At 35.9% G+C, this 17651-nt stretch overlaps 1 protein-coding gene across 1 annotated transcript in view; it reads left to right on the top strand.

Annotated features, from left to right (window-relative positions):
- The window catches only part of GRID2 (glutamate ionotropic receptor delta type subunit 2), a 1366516-nt gene that overhangs the window by 1100436 nt on the left and 248429 nt on the right, over nt 1-17651 (top strand). The window contains exon 13 of the mRNA XM_054591733.1: nt 6072-6267. Within this exon, the coding sequence (XP_054447708.1) occupies nt 6072-6267 (196 nt within the window). The remainder of the gene's footprint in view (nt 1-6071; nt 6268-17651) is intronic.

The raw sequence follows: 17651 nt of genomic DNA, 5'->3' as shown, positions 1-17651 counted from the left end.
TGAGTAAAAGAATAATAATTATTATGAGAATCAACAAAATATATTTCAATTAGGAAGACAAAGAAATAAAATTTCATAAGACAGCGCTAAAATGTAAACGCATTCTACGTATTAGAGGAACACTGAGGAGACAGTGGAGTTAGATCTTGAAGGGAAAGAATTCTCCAAGTAGATGAGGAAACATCCCATGCTGAGAAAGCAGCTACTAAGATGTGGAGCTGTTGAAAAGCAAAGAATGATGAAATGGTCTGTTTGCCTTATAATATGAATATAAATGAGGCAAAAGGTTGTTTCTGAGAAAGGAAAAAAATTAGGTCAAATTTTTTAAGGATCTTGAAGACTAGAGAGTTTGAAGTATTTTCTAAAAGCAGTGAGAGATAGAGGAAATATTTCATTAAGTCAGGGACAGGATCGGGTTTGCACTGAATGAACATTTTAAGTGTAGTGCAGGGAGAATGGTTTAGAGGTTGGTAAGAGAAGAAAAAGAGAAAAGGCCTTGAAATAATTTTATAGGCAGATATTATGAAGGTATTGGCAATGAAAAGGCAAAGGTAGTGACAGATTTGCAACATGGCAAAACGTACAGAACTTGATGGGAGATTAGATGGGGTGGGGGACTTTCTATTGATGGGAAGAGGAGGGGTTAGCTGAGAAGGAGCCCAACTGGAGGGAAAATGAAAAGATGACAATTCCAGAAACCTTAGAGGACAAAGTAATAGTAATGAAAGCAGTAAAACAAAGAGAATAAAGTAATAGCAATGATAATAATAAATTTAATAAATGCACCTACCAGTAATTGAGTACTTATAAAGAGCTAAGTACTAAGCTGTATTACATGCAACATCTACTTCAGACCACTAGACACCTTATTAAAAAATTATCATTTTACCCAGTTTAATAGGGAAAGAAATTATAATTTGAAGAAGTTTAAATAATTTGTCCAAGGATTAAAACTCAAATCTTTACATTTTCAAAACTCATGTTTTTAGAAACTAAGCAGTTACCCGGTGTACAGCTACGGGCAGTACCTCCCCGTGTCAGGCCTCCCTTGTCTGAGCACATCAATCCATGTTCCAACACTTTTGCAAACTTCTTACGTCTCAGTGACACTAATTCACATTCTGCTGTCATATTAGTTGTTCTTTTAAGTTTTAAATTGTAGAGCAATTTTTTTATGCTGTAAACCCTACGTCTGTACTGCATCTACAATAGCTCTCAGCTGCTACATCCCATAAAGAGAAGTAGGCACCAGGCAGGCTTTCAATGTGGTTGCTAAAGGACTCTTGGAGCTAAAACATCTGTCCTTTGGCTGATACTTAAATCAGCATCCAGAGTAGAAACTGGGGAGGGAGTGTGAAGGCGAAATCCTGAACTGAGTTGAAGGGAAGGAAGGAAGGAAGGAGGGAAGGAAGGAAGGAAGGAAGGAAGGAAGGAAGGAAGGAAGGAAGGAAGGAAGGAAGGAAGGAAGAAGGAAAGGGCAGAAGGAAGAAAGGGAAGAAATGGAACAGAGAGGTTTATGGGAGTTATTTTAAAGTTTATATTGGTAAGAGCTTGTTTAAAAAAACATAAAAATATGACTGAAAATTCATTGAAAAGGAGATAGGTATTAGATTTTTAACTAGTTGATAATTTTAGAAATGTATTTTTATCAACACATTCATTATAATGTAATTTTATTAACACAAAGTCATATAAATGTCCCAAAGAGTTTTCTGTAACCATTTAGTATCACCTATTTATACAATCTTGTATTTGGAAAAGAAATGAGACATTAGGTTGACTTCTATTCATAAATCACTTCTTTACAATTTGTATAAGGGGTCATGCACACACATCCGTTGGAAATCATTACATAGGGCATTATAAGGAGTAGATTATTATAATGATAATCTTAATATAAAAACAATGGGTAACTTCATCAAATACTGATCTGACAGATCTTCTCATCATCAGTCCTTGAGGAGGATGCTATTATTCTTTCCTTTTATAGATGAGGAAAGTAAGGTTAATAGGGGCACCAAACATCACACAGCTCACAGATAATAGATCATCTTGACTTTGAAATTCATCCATATCAAAGCTATCCATATCAGGTACATATAATATTAGACTATCATACGTAGCAAAATTAATTTCCAATGTTGAAGGGTTTTAAATAGAGTTTTTCATGGAACAAGTTTAAAATCAGTGTAGATCCACTCAAATTCCTAAAATTTACTTCTGCAGAAGTACCCTAAGTAACAGTTTCTCAGTATATGTAGTGTACCTATTATATTATATTACCCAAATATCACATACTTATCATCTCTCAGTAAAGTTTAATACTCAGACTGCTAGGCATATAGGACACTACTGTGATTTCAGTAAGATGAGAAAATAAGACCAATGAGAGTGTCAAACTATTTGTATTCTTTTATCCTTTACCACGTATAGCCATAGATATGCATTTCCTACTTTATGTGCATGACTCAGGATGTGGGTTTGGGAGAGGAGGGCTCAGGTATAATAGATGCACAGTAGAGTAGTTCACTTAGTTTTGTGTGAGTATATTTAGGATTTGTGTGAGTAGGTGGAGAAATAGAATATTCTGGTCTAATATGAGTATATTCACATTTAACTCTTCTAGAATACCCTAGATTTTCCCATTCTTTCTATGGATGGGGTAAATACTGCCAATTTTTTTAAGTTAATTTTTGCTATGGTAACTTAATTTATATATTATGTACTTATTAATTATTTTAGAATTGTTTTTCATTTTAAAACAATGATTTGGCATGTCTAAATAATATATACACAGATGTTGACCTTGAGATACAATTTTTGAGGATTATCACTTCTAGAATACCCTGTTAGATTTGTTTTAGGGTATCATAATATAGGTTATAACATTTCTTCTAATCTTCCCTAAAACCTTATTAGCATGAAAATACAAAATGACCTCTTAAAATAAGAACTTCCTTCCTGTGTTGGGCTCCTAAAATAGCCTCCCTCCACCCCAATTCATTTTACTTCATTTTACTTCATTTTGTATTTGTCACCTTTGCTGCTTTCTTGGTGTGCTGTAATGGAATAACACTGAATCAGGCAAGCTATAATTTTTATTGCAAGCATGTCTCAAGGCAAGCTTGTGAGCTGACTTGATATCAGAAATGAAGCTAAGGGAACATGCCTTTATTCTAAGCTACAAAATGCCCTGCTATTCTAAATTTGAAGTATGTTGAAAATAAACTTCTTTTTTCTAGAATCAGGAACTTCACATAGGCAATATATTAAGAATAATTTAAAATTTTATTGTGTACAGAAGAGTTTTACCAACTAAACTCTTTTTATTATTAGAGTATTATACATTAAAGTTGTGAAGGCATTATTTAAAGTGATGCTAGGTTATAGAAACCTGATTATTTTAAAAATACTAACATTGAATACCATTTTTTCTTTCATAGAAAGCTAAGAGGGAGGTGTTCATTTATTTAACAGCATTTTACTAGTATGACCATTTGGACAAACCCGTTATATATTTAAACATAGGTATAACAAATTTTCACCTGTAGACTGATCTCAGCATTATCAAAATGAAGCCTGAGATTTATCATGAAGAGTGATTGCTGGAACCAATAACGAGCTAGTAGCAGTCCTATTCTGGGAAGATTTCTATTCTTTGCTTTTTTTTTAAAAAAAAATTACTTTTTGATTTTAGAAAGAGAGAGGGGAAGAAAGAAAGGGGGGAGAGAAATAAAGAAAGAAATATCAGTTTGTTGTTCCACTACTTTATGCATTCATTGGTCGATTCTTGTTTGTGCCCTCACATGAGATCAAACCTACAACATTGGTGTATTGGAACAATGCTCTAGCCAACTGAGCTACCTAGCTAGGGCTATCCTGAGAGGATTTTTGACGACCCCTAACATGACCTTCTCCACTCATATGCCTCAGGTCCTAGAAAGTGCACCTAACCCTGGTATTTATTGAAATTACATAAATGAGCCCAGCTATTATAACCTGTACAAATATGTTTCATTTCTTTCCCCTGCATTACAATTTTAGAGTATCTTCCATTAAATAGTGGGAAATATTTTTAAATGTTAACATTTTGAATAAAGCTTTACTCCTATTACTTGAAACTGTAGTAAATAAGATGTAAATTGTTCTTTTAAAACAAAATTCTTATTGCTGCACAATTACCAAGATTATTATGGGATGTCCCAGGAGCAAATGTCATTACTGTCCTCTAAAGTTGTCTGCTATCTACATGCAGGTCACTTATATTTCTACTTTTGCCCTCAATTATTAATCTGCTGTCACTTTATCTTTTATAAGTAGCAGAATAATATCAATAGTTACAGATATTTCTAGAAAATTTGTCCCTTCAGAAAGCTATTTTCAATGCATTATTTTATGCAGCAAAAATGTGGAGCTGAAAGGAATTATCATAGTAGTTTCACAGAGTAAATTATATACATCATCAACATAAAAGTCAATAAAATGCAGATTAAATTTTGCTAAAAGTTACTATTAGAAACTGATATAAATACTTTTCAAATAAACACAGCCTGTAATTTGTTGTTTGCAACAAAGTTTTATACATGATAGAAACTGGTGATCTGTAAGAGTATCCCCAAACCCCTTGCCTAATGCTGTTGGTGTTGATTGCAAAGATCCTCAGAAAATCATTAGCAAACTCCATCTAGAAACAGACCAAAAGGTCATAAGTATACATAACATGAGATTCGTGGCTCATGGTTGGAGATCTGTGGGTATTTATTTATTTTTTTATTTATGTCTTTTTTTAATTGTAGTTCAAGTACAGTTGTCTCCATTTTCCCACCACCGTTTCCCCTGCCCCATCTACCCCCACCTCCCACCCTCAATCCTTCTTCCCTTTGGCTTTGTCCATGGATCTTTTATCAAAACTTAGTATAGTGTTTCAAAACATCTGCTCCCATTCTTAGAGGTTAGTGCCCCTGAAGTGTGCCAACATCTAATTTTGAGCAGTATTTCAAAGACACGTATTTGTTCTTAAATGTCAGTCATTAGAATTTGGTACCTACTCAAATTCAGTGAATTCCAGTGGAGTGGTAATTTGTTCTCTAAGAAAGTATAGAGTGGCTCAGAACTCATATGTTAGGAAATCAACCTCCAATTTAGAGATAACCCAGGAAAAGTAGATATCATCTGCAACTCAAAGGGATTCTGTAACAAAGATTAAAAAACATATTTGTCTTTCCAGAAGCATGGATTTTATTGCATTTGAATACAATGCAATACAATAAAGATCTCTCTCTCTCCCTGCCTCTTGCACACACACATACAGACACTTAAAGCAAATAATATAGCAAAATAAATATAGAAGTAAGATCAGAATCTTGCAGTAGAAATAACATGGCATTTGGAGGCATTCAGGTCTACATTTGACTCCTATCTCTATTTCTCATTGAATATGCCACACTGAGCAAGTCCTTTACTCATGCAAATGGGTAAAATAGATGTGAACATGAGGCATTGGTATGAGGATAATGTGTGTCAGTTGGCTAGGTTGTATGTAATAGCCACTTGATAAGTAATAACTATCATAAAATCTCATTTTTAAGTGTACACTTGACCTTAAAACATGTTGTTTATGCAAAATGTAATTATTTTATAAAAATGTTCAAGCCTTGCCACCTAAAAGAACATAAGTTTAAGACTTATGATATATTGAAATTAAAAAAAACTAAATGATTATACGATTATCTAGCAATCTAATTTAGTTTGTCTTTGCTTTGATAGGGTTGCTAAATTTTATTATATTTTATTTTAATGCAATGCAGATTCACAAAAAAAGCATTTCTTTATCACTAGACATGTTCACCTTCTCTTCAGTGGTACTTTTGTCGTCTCATAATTTTACAGTGTCGTATATTCTAACATCAATTTTCCTTATATATTACATCTTAATAATAAGAAACAACAAAAAAAGAAAAGCAATTTGACATCTGTATTTCATGTATTGCTCTTTGCTTCCTATAGCTTTATTTCCACTTGAAAATATTCAGTACTCTTTCCTGTGTCTCTCTTCTCTCCTAATAATTAAGGTCTCTCCAGGACCTTTCCAAGCAGACAGACATCCCTTACGGCACAGTCCTGGACTCTGCAGTATATGAGCATGTTCGCATGAAAGGAATGAATCCTTTTGAAAAGGACAGCATGTATTCCCAAATGTGGCGGATGATCAGCCGAAGCAATGGATCAGAGAATAATGTTCTGGAGTCCCAAGCAGGCATTCAAAAGGTACTGGCCATATTTCTTCATTCATAGTCTGCCCTCTTGTCTCCATGTTAGAATTGCTGAGTTAAGATTGATGTCTTTCTTTTCTTAAAATTTTAACTTTGACATAAAGTTTTCAGTTTCATTATACCTTCTGTTGATTTAAAGAAGATTTTGAGGTGACAGTGCACCAGTAGAGGGAATTCAAAGTCCTCTGTAGTATGTCTAAAACAGTGACTTTCAACCATTGTGCCATGAGAAAATTTAAAATACCCAACACTTGGGTATTTAGTCAGGGGCATTGACCTCTTTTCCCTTGGATTGTCAAATTAAAAAAAAAAAAAAGACAACATCCAACACAACAATAGCCATCAAGTGTGAATGAATCAAAATTATACCAATTTTTTGTCAGATTGGCAGAAAATATAATGTACTTTTATGGTATGCTGCAGAATTTTAGTAATTATGTGTGCCATGAGATGAAAAATGTTGAAAATCATTGACTTAAAGGATATGTTTGCATTGAATTCTAAAGCTAGAAAACACAAATTGATATTTTGTTCAGAACAGGCTCAGAGACTTACACACATTAAGATTGAAAAGGTTTTTAAAAATCTCAATCAGGTATTCAATTCTTTCAAATGACTAAGAGTATTTACTGCATTTGTTTTTAGATGAAAACCTTATAATTATGTGAAGCTATCTGTGAGTAAAAGTTAATTTTGTTAACAAAGTACCTATACATGTCTGTTTCTATATCCAGAAGTGAAAATATTTATATCTTGTTTTTAAATAACTATCATTTAGAAGTTATTTTATCAAAAAACGGAAGTGGTTGGAAAGCAGTCCTTTTTGTGAAAAATGGGAAGCTAGTTTTTTATTCTGTGCTGTGGTTTATAAACATGTATACAAAAGTAATATTTTCTTCCTCTTGGGTCTTATCAACATCTGTGAGAGAACTAAATGTTTGCTTAAAACTGTTCCTGTGGCTAACACAGTGAAAATCACAATGATTGATATTTAATAAGTAATTATGAGATAAATGAATAAGTGAGTAAATGAGTGAATGAACGAATGTCACTAAGAGCAGCAATGGTGGTATAGTTTTTCTCTGCAACCTTTCACGGCAGAATAATTTGGCCTCAATGACTGAGTATCTTGTTCAAAATCAAACTCAATAGTACTATGTTGGAGAACATTTTGATGGCTATAAAATGGCTATAAATGTAACTTTTCATATGATGTCATTTATTAGCTATTGCTCTTGTTTTGGTCCCCTAGAGTCAGCCTGGTAATTTTGCAGTCACAACATTGATATCTTTATTTTATTTTTTAAATACACTTTATTGATTATGCTATAACTGCTGTCCCTAATTTTGGCATTTTAAATATGATGTGTCTTGGTGCGGTCCTCTTTGGGTCCAACTCATTTGGGACTCTCGGTGCTTCCTGGACTTGTATATCTATTTCCTTCACCAAATTGGGGAAATTTTCTTTCATCATTTTGTCAAATAATTTTTTAGTTTCTTGCTCTTCCTCTTCTCCTTCTGGCTTCCCTATGATTCAGCCATTGGTACATTTGGAGATGTCCCAGAGGCCTCTTATACTATCCTGGTTTTTTCAAATTCTTGTTTCTTCTTGCTCTTCTGGTTGGATACTTACTTCTTCCATATGTTCCAAATTGTTGATTTGAATCTTGGCTTCCTCCCCATTCACTCCTAGATCCCTGTAGATTTTTCTTTATTTAACTTAATGAAATCTTGATTTCTTCCTTGATGTTGTTGCTGTACTCAATGAGTTCTTTGAGCATCCTGATCATCAGTATTTTGAACTCCGCATCTGATAGGCTGGTTATCTCTGTTTTGTTTAGTTCTTTTTCTGAGTTTTGTTTTGTTCTTTCATTTGGGCCATGTTTCTTTGTCTCCTCCATTTGACAGCCTCCCTGTGTTTGTTTCTGTGTGTTAGATAGAACTGCTTTGACTCCCTGTCTTAGTAGCATCCCCTATTGTAGAAAAGACACCTGTAAATTGTGTGGGACTTCTGGCCAGGATGGAGGCATAGATAGACATGCTTCACTGCCACATGCAACCACAGAGAGAATTACAATGACACCTCAAAACAAATAATACCCAGAACTGTCAGAAAATCAAACTGTATGGAAGCCTGACAACCAAGGATTTAAAGAAGCCACATCCATCCATATGGGTAGGAGGGGAGGAGACACAGTGTGGCACAGAGAGGTGGCAGTGGTGGCGAAATGGTCAGTCCTACATTCATGTGTGGTGGATAAAAAGCAGGAGGAATACCTTGGGAACGAGCAGTCCCAAGGCCAGGCCAGACCATACAACCCATGGTTCCAGCACCGGGGAAATTAATCCCCATAACTTCTGGCTGTACAAACCAAAGGGGGTTGGGGTGACAGAAGAAACTGCCAATTTTCAGGAGATGGTTTAAAGGGTCAACTTGCACAAACCCACTGACTCTGGGATTCAGCACCAGGGCAACAGCTGGAAGGGCACAAGTCACATAAGGGGAATGAGTGAAGTGACTGGAAATGGGGCAAGTGCCAAGCAAACGTCCAGGAGCCAGGCAGTGGCACTGTCAGCTCTCTGAGCCCTTCCCCCCATACAGAGCCACAAAGTGGTGACACAAGTTGCCCCATCCACACAGTTACCTAAGGTCCACCCCACACAATTTACAGGTGATATCATTATTTTAAAAACTGATGATGCTGACATAAACCTCTCTCCAAGTGCTGCCTTTAAGGAAGTGAATGTTCTCGAAATACTAGCCTTGGCCTCTAACTCCTTTACCTTTATTATATTAATCCCAGTTTCCCAGGGCCCAGGTATTGATCCTAAAATGTTTCTTTTTTATTTTATCAAGAGGTTAATAGGCTCCTGGAAGTTCAACATGGTGTCCTCCAGTTTGTGGGAGGACAGGGGGAAGATGGGGAGAGTGAATGGGTGCTTGGACTTTTATGTTGTCTGGGGTATAAGAGAGAGTAGGAATTTTAGTGTTTACTAGTTACTCATAGGATGTGAAATAAATTTAAGCTTCAGAATAAGTATACTGAATGGTTTTTGAACGTTGTTTTTTCATATTGTCTACTGTTAAAAATAAGTTTGCTTTCTTGAAGGTATTAATCGAAGTTCATAGTTATGTTTCTATTCCATTTTAGAAGTCAAAGTTCCCCACACTTTATAAATTCCTATTATATCATAAAATTCCAGAGAAACTTTATTATTTTCTCACAGAAAATTCTAAATAAAATATTTTTAAAAATCGTATATATTCACTCTTTCATTATGTATTTATTCATGCAATATTTGCAAAGTGCCAGTTATGTACCAGGCCCTGATTTCAGAACTGGAGATAAACTTAACCACAGAGAAATGGTCACTGAATTCATAAATTATAAAATCTGGTGAGAGTGATAGAAACAGTAACTAAAATATATAATCAAACAAAATGATTTAAATTTGATAAATGCTTTGAGATAAACAAATAGGTGCTATTGTAGAAATTAAATAGGAAATTTACTTGAGGTACTGTGATCATGTAAGCTTTCTCAAGAAGATAAAATATTAGCTGTTATCTGCCTGATCAGGAGCTGGTCTTGTAGAAGAGAGGATATCCACCCAAAGTATAGCATAGGCAAAGGTCAGAAGATACATTCTCAAAACTGACTTAAAATCAACATGACTGGAGCATGTTGAATAAGAGAACATGGAATGACGTTGGTAGGCAAGAAATAGATCATAGAAGAACTTGCTGTCCTTGATTAGGAATTTGGATTTTACTTGAATGGCAAAAACTGTTACTGAACTAGGGAAACATAATGATTTATTTTTTACCTTTCAAGATTATCACTATAGCTGATATATGGTGATTGGGTGAAAGTATGCAAATAATGGAAATAGTTAGACCAAAAGAGGCTCTTGTAATTTTCTGAGGTAGCCAGTCAAGTGGATACATGTGAACAAACCCTTATTTTATTCTTATGTTCTTATGTTCACACAACCTTATACATATACATAGCTCATATTTTTGAATTACTACAAAGTGGGTATACCTTCTATATCCTGGTATTTCCAGAACAACATATAAATCATAAATATATAAGCTATTAATAGCCACTTAAAAGCTTTAATAGTCATATATGTATTAAGATACACACATATGTTCTAAAGTCTTCAGTATTATTCAAGAAAGTTTCTCCTTTTTGAACTATGTACATATAGTTTCCTATATTTCCTGGACACTTTAGTCTTTTTTTTTACCTTTATATCTTCTAACCATGTGGAATTTAATTTGACATTTGTGTATATGTAGAAATAAATTGTAAATATTCATATCGAGAAAATTTTAATCTGAGACTCCATGAAATAAAGGTGTTTTTTTAACTAGACTATTGATAATATATGAAGTATGTGCTAAGAAATTTAGTTAATTATTCTTTAGGCTTTGCTGGGTTTTATTTTCCTTTAAATATTTAGCCATTCCATCACTTTTCAACTTGAGCTAGTATCTCTTATGCTATTGTTAAATGTCATATATATTTTTTAAATCTGTTATGAAGAGTGGAAAGAACTCCGGTCTGAGAGACAAACTATCTGGCGTTCTAGTTCCCAGCTGTGTAACTTTGGGTAAATCATTTGGCTTCTCTAAGGCTTGGTTTACCCACTGCGAAATCACAGCATGGGAATTAAAAGCCTGGTCTTTTAAGGCACATCAAGCGGCGTTTGAATTCAGTGAAACAAAGTGTATAAATGTAACTAGTTACTTAAAATCTTTGGGCCCCAAGATTTTCATTACGGTGCTAAGGAATTCCTATCTCATATTTTTTTTGTCATTACTTTAAAAAATAATATATGTAGCAGCATCAATAAATGGTATGATTAGAGCCATAAACTCATAAGATGATCCTAAAGATTACCTGAAAAAAATGCATATCTGATGGATCTGTAACTACAAAACATTATTATTTCATATTTCCTAAAGTTAACTTAAAATTGTGACAATAAAAACTGATAATACAATAAAAATACTAAAGAATTATTTCTGTTCTCTGATAGTCTGCTAAAAAAGAGGACTCACAAGTTTAAAACTGCAAATCAAATCTCTCAGTATTTATTACACCATATTTATTTAGTTTTCTGATTTACTAGAGGGATATTAAAGAATGTCCTTATGATTTCACAATGGAAAATACTGAAATAAAATACGCTTATAGTATATATTTCTTTCAACCAAAATCATAGACAGGTAACAATTGATTAGATTGAAAATAGGCAGTAATAATAAAACTTATTTTGGTTTACTTTTTAAGGTCTTGGCCAGCTTCTATTAAAACAATGCCAACCAACCAGAGAACAACAACATTCTCACCCGCTAAAGCTCACTAGGGGTTTATGAGCTTGAGAACACATGAAACACGATTCTTCCTCAAGTAACTAGTGTGGCACATCTCACATAGCAACTTCCTAGTCTCTGTCATTGACTTCTAATTTGTGCAGGCAGAAAGGACCTCAGAGGTCAAAAAGCCAAACTTCTTTTACAGCACTTTGACAGGACTTTGACAGTAACTGCCTTCAACAAAAGCTTGCATCATTGTGAAAAAACAATCCTTACAATCTAATTATAACTTTATAAATCCAATTAATATCTCATGTTCTGTTTGCTCTTAATTGTGCTATTACTCTCATTAAGTTTCTCTTATTTGAAGGTAGATCCTGATCCCTTCTAACATCTTAATTCTGTTCTGCTCTTACTGGAGAAACCTACATTAATGAGAATTAAGTAAATGAATTCTGATCTGCTATCCTTGGGCAACAATCACCTATACCAAACTAACCTAATTAAAGTAGAACAAACTTATTTTGCTTCCCTCTTCCCAAAACTTATCGCGTAAGTAGAAAAAGCAGGATTTGAAAAATATAACTTAATTTTTAATATATTCATTCAACAATTATTTATTGAGCACCTGCTATATATCCGCCAGTATCTTAGTCACTAGAGTGAACATAAATGAAAACAAAATGCCTTCATGGAATTTACATTGTAGTGAAGGTAGAAGACAATAAACAAGATAAATAAAATAAGTTGTATTTCAGTAGTGGTGAGTATTATGGAGAAAAGCAGAGCAGGAGAGAGAGAGGGGGACATGAGAAGATGACCTGCTTTGTTATATCAGATGGCCAAGGAAGCCACACTGGCACAAAGGCTTGAAGCCGGCCGGGAAGAGAGGGAGCCAGGAGGAAGAGTGGGAGGAAGAAGGAAAGGGGTAGGGGGGAGAGACAGATCTGAGGGAAGTGTTTCCAGACAGAGGGGTCAGCCAGTGAAAAGGCCCTAGCTTGGTTCGTGCCTGGGTATTCTAACTATGGCAGGGGCCAGGATAGCTCCAGAAATAAAGGATAATATCAGAAGTGGAATAGGGTCAGAGAGGCAGGGGGCCAGGTGATAAAGAGGAGGCAAATCACGTATGACCTCATTATTCACAGCTAGTTCTTCATACTAGCTGCATCATCTTCACCTGAGAGCCTATTAGAAATGCAGATTTTTAGGCCCCATCCCAGCACTTTTTAATGTAAATCTCATTCTAACAAGATTCCCAGTCAAGTCATAAGCATGCTGAAGTCTGAGAAGCGCTAACACAGCACTGTATAGAGCATTTTAAGTGGGCCTTTACTCTGTGTAAGTTATGAAACTTAGGAGCTTTTGAACAGAAGAATAACATGATATAACTAATATTTTGGTAAGTCATGTCTGCTGTATTGAGAAAAACTAAAGATGTCAATGTGGAAGCTGGAAACCAATTGGGAGGTCATGATGGTGACTCAGGATTTCTGAAATAATACCCTTGAAAATCAATCTCTGTTAAAACCTAAATACATTTTGGAAGATTATAACTTTAAACTGTAATTAGTATTATCATATTGATGGAAATTTAGTCTATCAGATTATTTTAGGAGGAACTGGGACATGCGACAGGTAATTTCAGAGAACAGGCAGAGAAATTGTAGGTCACAGGTAAGGATCTGACTGCAATGATGGATCTGTTGTGTAGCACAACAATAGAGAAGTCTGGTTAGTAAGAGAGCAATATTAATTTTCTGATAACCTATTATAATTTAGATGGTGAAGAACACATTACCATATTTTGCCTTGTATATAATGTGCACTTTTTGCCCAAATTTTTTAGGGAAAAATTAAGGAATTGCATCATACATGGGTATAATAATCCCGTGTAAAATGCACACAAAAATGCAGGTGCACATTATACATGGAAAAACACGTACAGTTTTCCAGAACCTCAGCAATAAAGGCTAATAGGGAAGAAAAGAAAAGTAGAATTGGTAGGATTAGAACTCCTGCACTAGCGAGAGCATCCCAATGGTAGTTAAATGGGGGTGTAAACTCTGAGAGAATACGATGGCAACAAGGAAGTGGGTGGTGATGCTGGCAGCAGCAGTATTCAATCCAGAAGATCAGTCTGCAAGATCATTAGTCTACTTAAGTCCCAGAGCAGTTTGGGGAAAAAGGCATCAAAGGCTCCAACCAAGCGGCCGGGTTTCAGGGCCCAGATCGAATCCTAACTGGAAAACTGGAGGATTGAAATGAAATCCAAGATGAAAGCCTGGTCATATTAAATGGGCCAGTATCAGAGATTTTGGAGGACTGTGACAGAAAGGCAAATTTCAGATCCCTAGCAAGGTAAGCTTACTCTTTTTATTCATCTCTGGCTGAAAAACTGGGTAAATTAAACTTATTTATTCAACACATATTTGGTAAGCAGCTATTACTTACCAGGCACAGTTCTAGGCTTTGAGAAGTACAATTGAACACACAAAGTTCATGCCCAAATGGATTATAATGTAGGGGAGAAAAACAAATGCATAAATGTTTGCTATAGAGAAAAATTAGAAGTGTAAGAATGGAAGAAAGCAGAATCAGAAAAAGGGATATTGCCATCATATCTTGGGTGGTCTTAAAGAAATCTCTGAGAAAGTGACATTTGAATAGAGACCTGAAAAAAGGACAGGGAATGAGCTATGAAGATAGTGGGTAGAAAGCAGGAATAGGAGGTTCTCCAGGCCAATGGAACACTCATCGCAAAATTCCCAGGGCAGAAACTAGCTTGGCGCATTGGAGAGGAATGTCAAGAAAACCAATGTCACTGGAGCAGGTGCACAGAAAGAAGGTACAGGAGATGGTTAGGACAGAGGTGTAAGAGATCTTGGAGTGGGAGTTAGACTAATTTAAAAATGATTGGGCCTCACTAAAATTCCAATTGTATCTGATTTGGGAAATATAAAAGCATCTTAAGATCTTAAATCCCTTCAGGTGATTCTGATTCACTGTAAAGGTTAATCATTGGTGTAGTCTTTTGTGAGCCATTTTCATGACGTTGGCCTTGCTCTGAGATGGGAAACCAAGGGAAGGTTGTGAGCAGAAGAATGACATGATACGCCTTACTTTTTAAAGGTCCCCTGTAGGTGCTATGTGGAAAACGAGGGAATGGAAGTCAAGATTGGAAGCACGGAGGCCAATGAGGGGGCCCCTGCTATAATCCAAGTAAGACATAACGGTAGGTGGACCAGAGCAGTTATGGTGCAATTGATGAGAAGTAATTGAATTTGAATACATTTTGAAGGTAGCTCAGACAAGATTTTCTGCAATATTGACTGTGGAGTATGAAAAAGAGGAATTAAAGATGAGTCCAATGTTTTTTGGCTTAAGTAGGTGGAAAAATAGAGTTGCCATTTATTTTAAAGTTATGTCTTTCATAAGAGACTTGAATAAGGAAATATACATAAAGAAATGCTTAGTATTGGGAGATCTAGAATGCATTCCCTCACTGAGGGAAGAAACTTCATGAAATAATCCAACATGGTTAAAATAATTCACATTTACATAAAATGGATTTTACAATCCAATCATGCATAGATGTGGAAAATGGATCAATAACTTAATTGCTTTAAGCAGTTATTTAAAATCCTTCTCTAAAAAGAATGATAAATAGCAACGCCCAATGTTCTCCCATACAGTGGGTCCCATACACCATTTACTGAAGAGACTGTCTTTGTTCCATTGTATGTTCTTGCCACCTTCAGCAGTGCTATTTACAATAGCCAAGATCTGGAAACAGTTTAAGTTCCCATCAGTAGATGAGTGGATAAAAAAAGCTGTGGTACATTTACACAATGGAATTCCACGCAGCAGTAAAAAAGAAGAAATTCTTACATTTTGCAATAGCATGGATGGACCTGGAGAGTATTATGCTAAGCAAAATAAGCCAAGCAGTGAAAGACAAATACCACATGATGTCACTTATATGCAGAAGCTAATAAACATAATAAACTAATGAACAGAATAGAAACAGAAGCTTAGATTCATGAAACGGACTGACGGTGTCCAGAGGGGAGGTAGGAACTGGATGAAAGGTGGTGAAGGAATTAACCAAAGAACATTTATGCACGACCCATGGACAGGGACAGGATATGGGCATTGGCTTAGGGAAGGGTGGGAGTGGGGCTGGGTGGAGGTGGGGAAAGGGAAAAAAGGGGGGAACAACTGTAACAGCATGAACAATAAAAATAAAAAGAAAGGAAAATTCATGATGCCGGAGAGAGACAGAACTATTGAAGAACTGTTTTTGAGAAGGAGATAAGAAATGGGATCTAGGGTACAACTGGAGTTTAGACTTAGGAGCACAATCCATCCAGAGAAAGAGAAGGAAGCCAGAGCCTGTGGGTACATGTGCAGATAGCTTGGAAAATACGGTGGTGGGAGCAAATGCACGTTCACTTTTTACTGCCATATTTACTAAAAGAAACAAGAACCAAAGCCATCACCAAAGTGTAAACAGGAGGTTAGAGATTGTGGAGATTTGAAGAAGAGAAAGTAGGAATGGTAGTTCTGGAGAATGGGATGGACAGGAGACTAGAGAAATATAATGGGATTCCTAGGAAGACTAAAGGCCCTTTGCAGTAGCAGTCACGGCTATACATTGGGACCAATCAGCCTGATTGTGGGTTTTTCTTTACCATCTTCAGCTGCCTGAATGAAATATGGAGTCAACAGAGATTAGAATTTTCCAGAGTTGGTGTTCGTTAGATAAGCATGGTGGAAGACAGTGTGGTGAGTGAGTCGAAAGTGAATGCAAAGAAAATGTTGTTAATATAAATCATGGAGTTTGAGCTTTATAGGAGGAAAGCAATGACATAAGGAGACTGAGGGTGGCATGAACCATCAACTGTAGGTCTAGATGGAACTGAAGAATTATGGTCATGAACTAAGAAGGGCAAGGACATGATGGGAAATAATCTGAAGCTGGTTCTGTGATGGCACCTTTGAAATTGAGATAATAAAGAGAGTGTTGGTATTAGAAATATGACATGGGAGTAGGTGGCGGAGGTAGGAGAAAAGACACAATCTTTGGCAAAGAGGAACCCAAGAGAGACTGAGAAGCCCAGTGCTAGAATGGGATGTCTCCATGAATAATCAAATCACCAGAAATAACACAGAGCTAGTATCTGAGAGAGTAACAGAGTGCCAAATGATAAAATCTCCAAGTAATGTGAAAGTGACAGAGTCAGCAAATGACTGCAGTGAGAATGAGTAGCAGATTATAAAAATAGTCTGAGAGAATGACCTTCACAGCTAGAACTCTTCAGAGACAAGGGTCTAGATGTAGTTCAAGAGGAAAGGAGGACCACTGCTCCCTATCTAAGCCCTGTGGTCTGCAGGTTGTAGAAGAGAAAAGCAGCCACCACTCAAGAAGACCACAGGTAATGTCGTATCCCCAGATGGGAAACAGGTTCTATTTAGCAAACAAAAGGAAGGGGAAATTTTTTTTAAAAAAATTGAAAAATATGTGCAGGGTAACTATTTGTCTTGATTTGAAACAGCCTCAACTTTGCCAGGTGTCTCACTTTTATTAATAGAATCCCTGTGATCTTGTGATTTATACTATTTATTTGGTCTTCCTCCTGTTTCTGGCACAGAGCTCCTAAAATTCTTGAAATTTCCTAAGGAAAGAAAGTGATAAAGGTATATTTTATTATGCTAATGAGGTAATTTTTGGACTGGACCTAAGAATGGAGCTGGTTGCCAGGGAAACCAACCATGTGATTGGAGGGTTGGAACTTTCAGTCTCAAGTCCAACTTCCTGGGAGGGAAGCGGGGCTGGGGAGCTCCATCACCAATGACCAATGACTTAATCAATCATGCCTATGTAATGGAGCCTACATAAAACCCCACAATAACAGGGTTCTGACAGCTTCCAGGTTGGTACGTACATGTAGAGTCGGGAAGAACAGCACACTCTTTCCTCATCCTTCTCCCTATGCATCTCTTCCATTGTGGCTGTTTCTGAGTTATATCTGTTTCTAATAAACTAGTGA

The sequence above is a fragment of the Pteronotus mesoamericanus genome, unplaced genomic scaffold (assembly GCF_021234165.1).
Source record: "Pteronotus mesoamericanus isolate MK-2021 breed Mesoamerican mustached bat unplaced genomic scaffold, CSHL_Meso_final scaffold_232, whole genome shotgun sequence".
NCBI lineage: Eukaryota > Metazoa > Chordata > Mammalia > Chiroptera > Mormoopidae > Pteronotus > Pteronotus mesoamericanus.
Note: the sequence above shows the minus strand (reverse complement) of the source record. Positions and strands in the feature narration are given on the sequence as shown.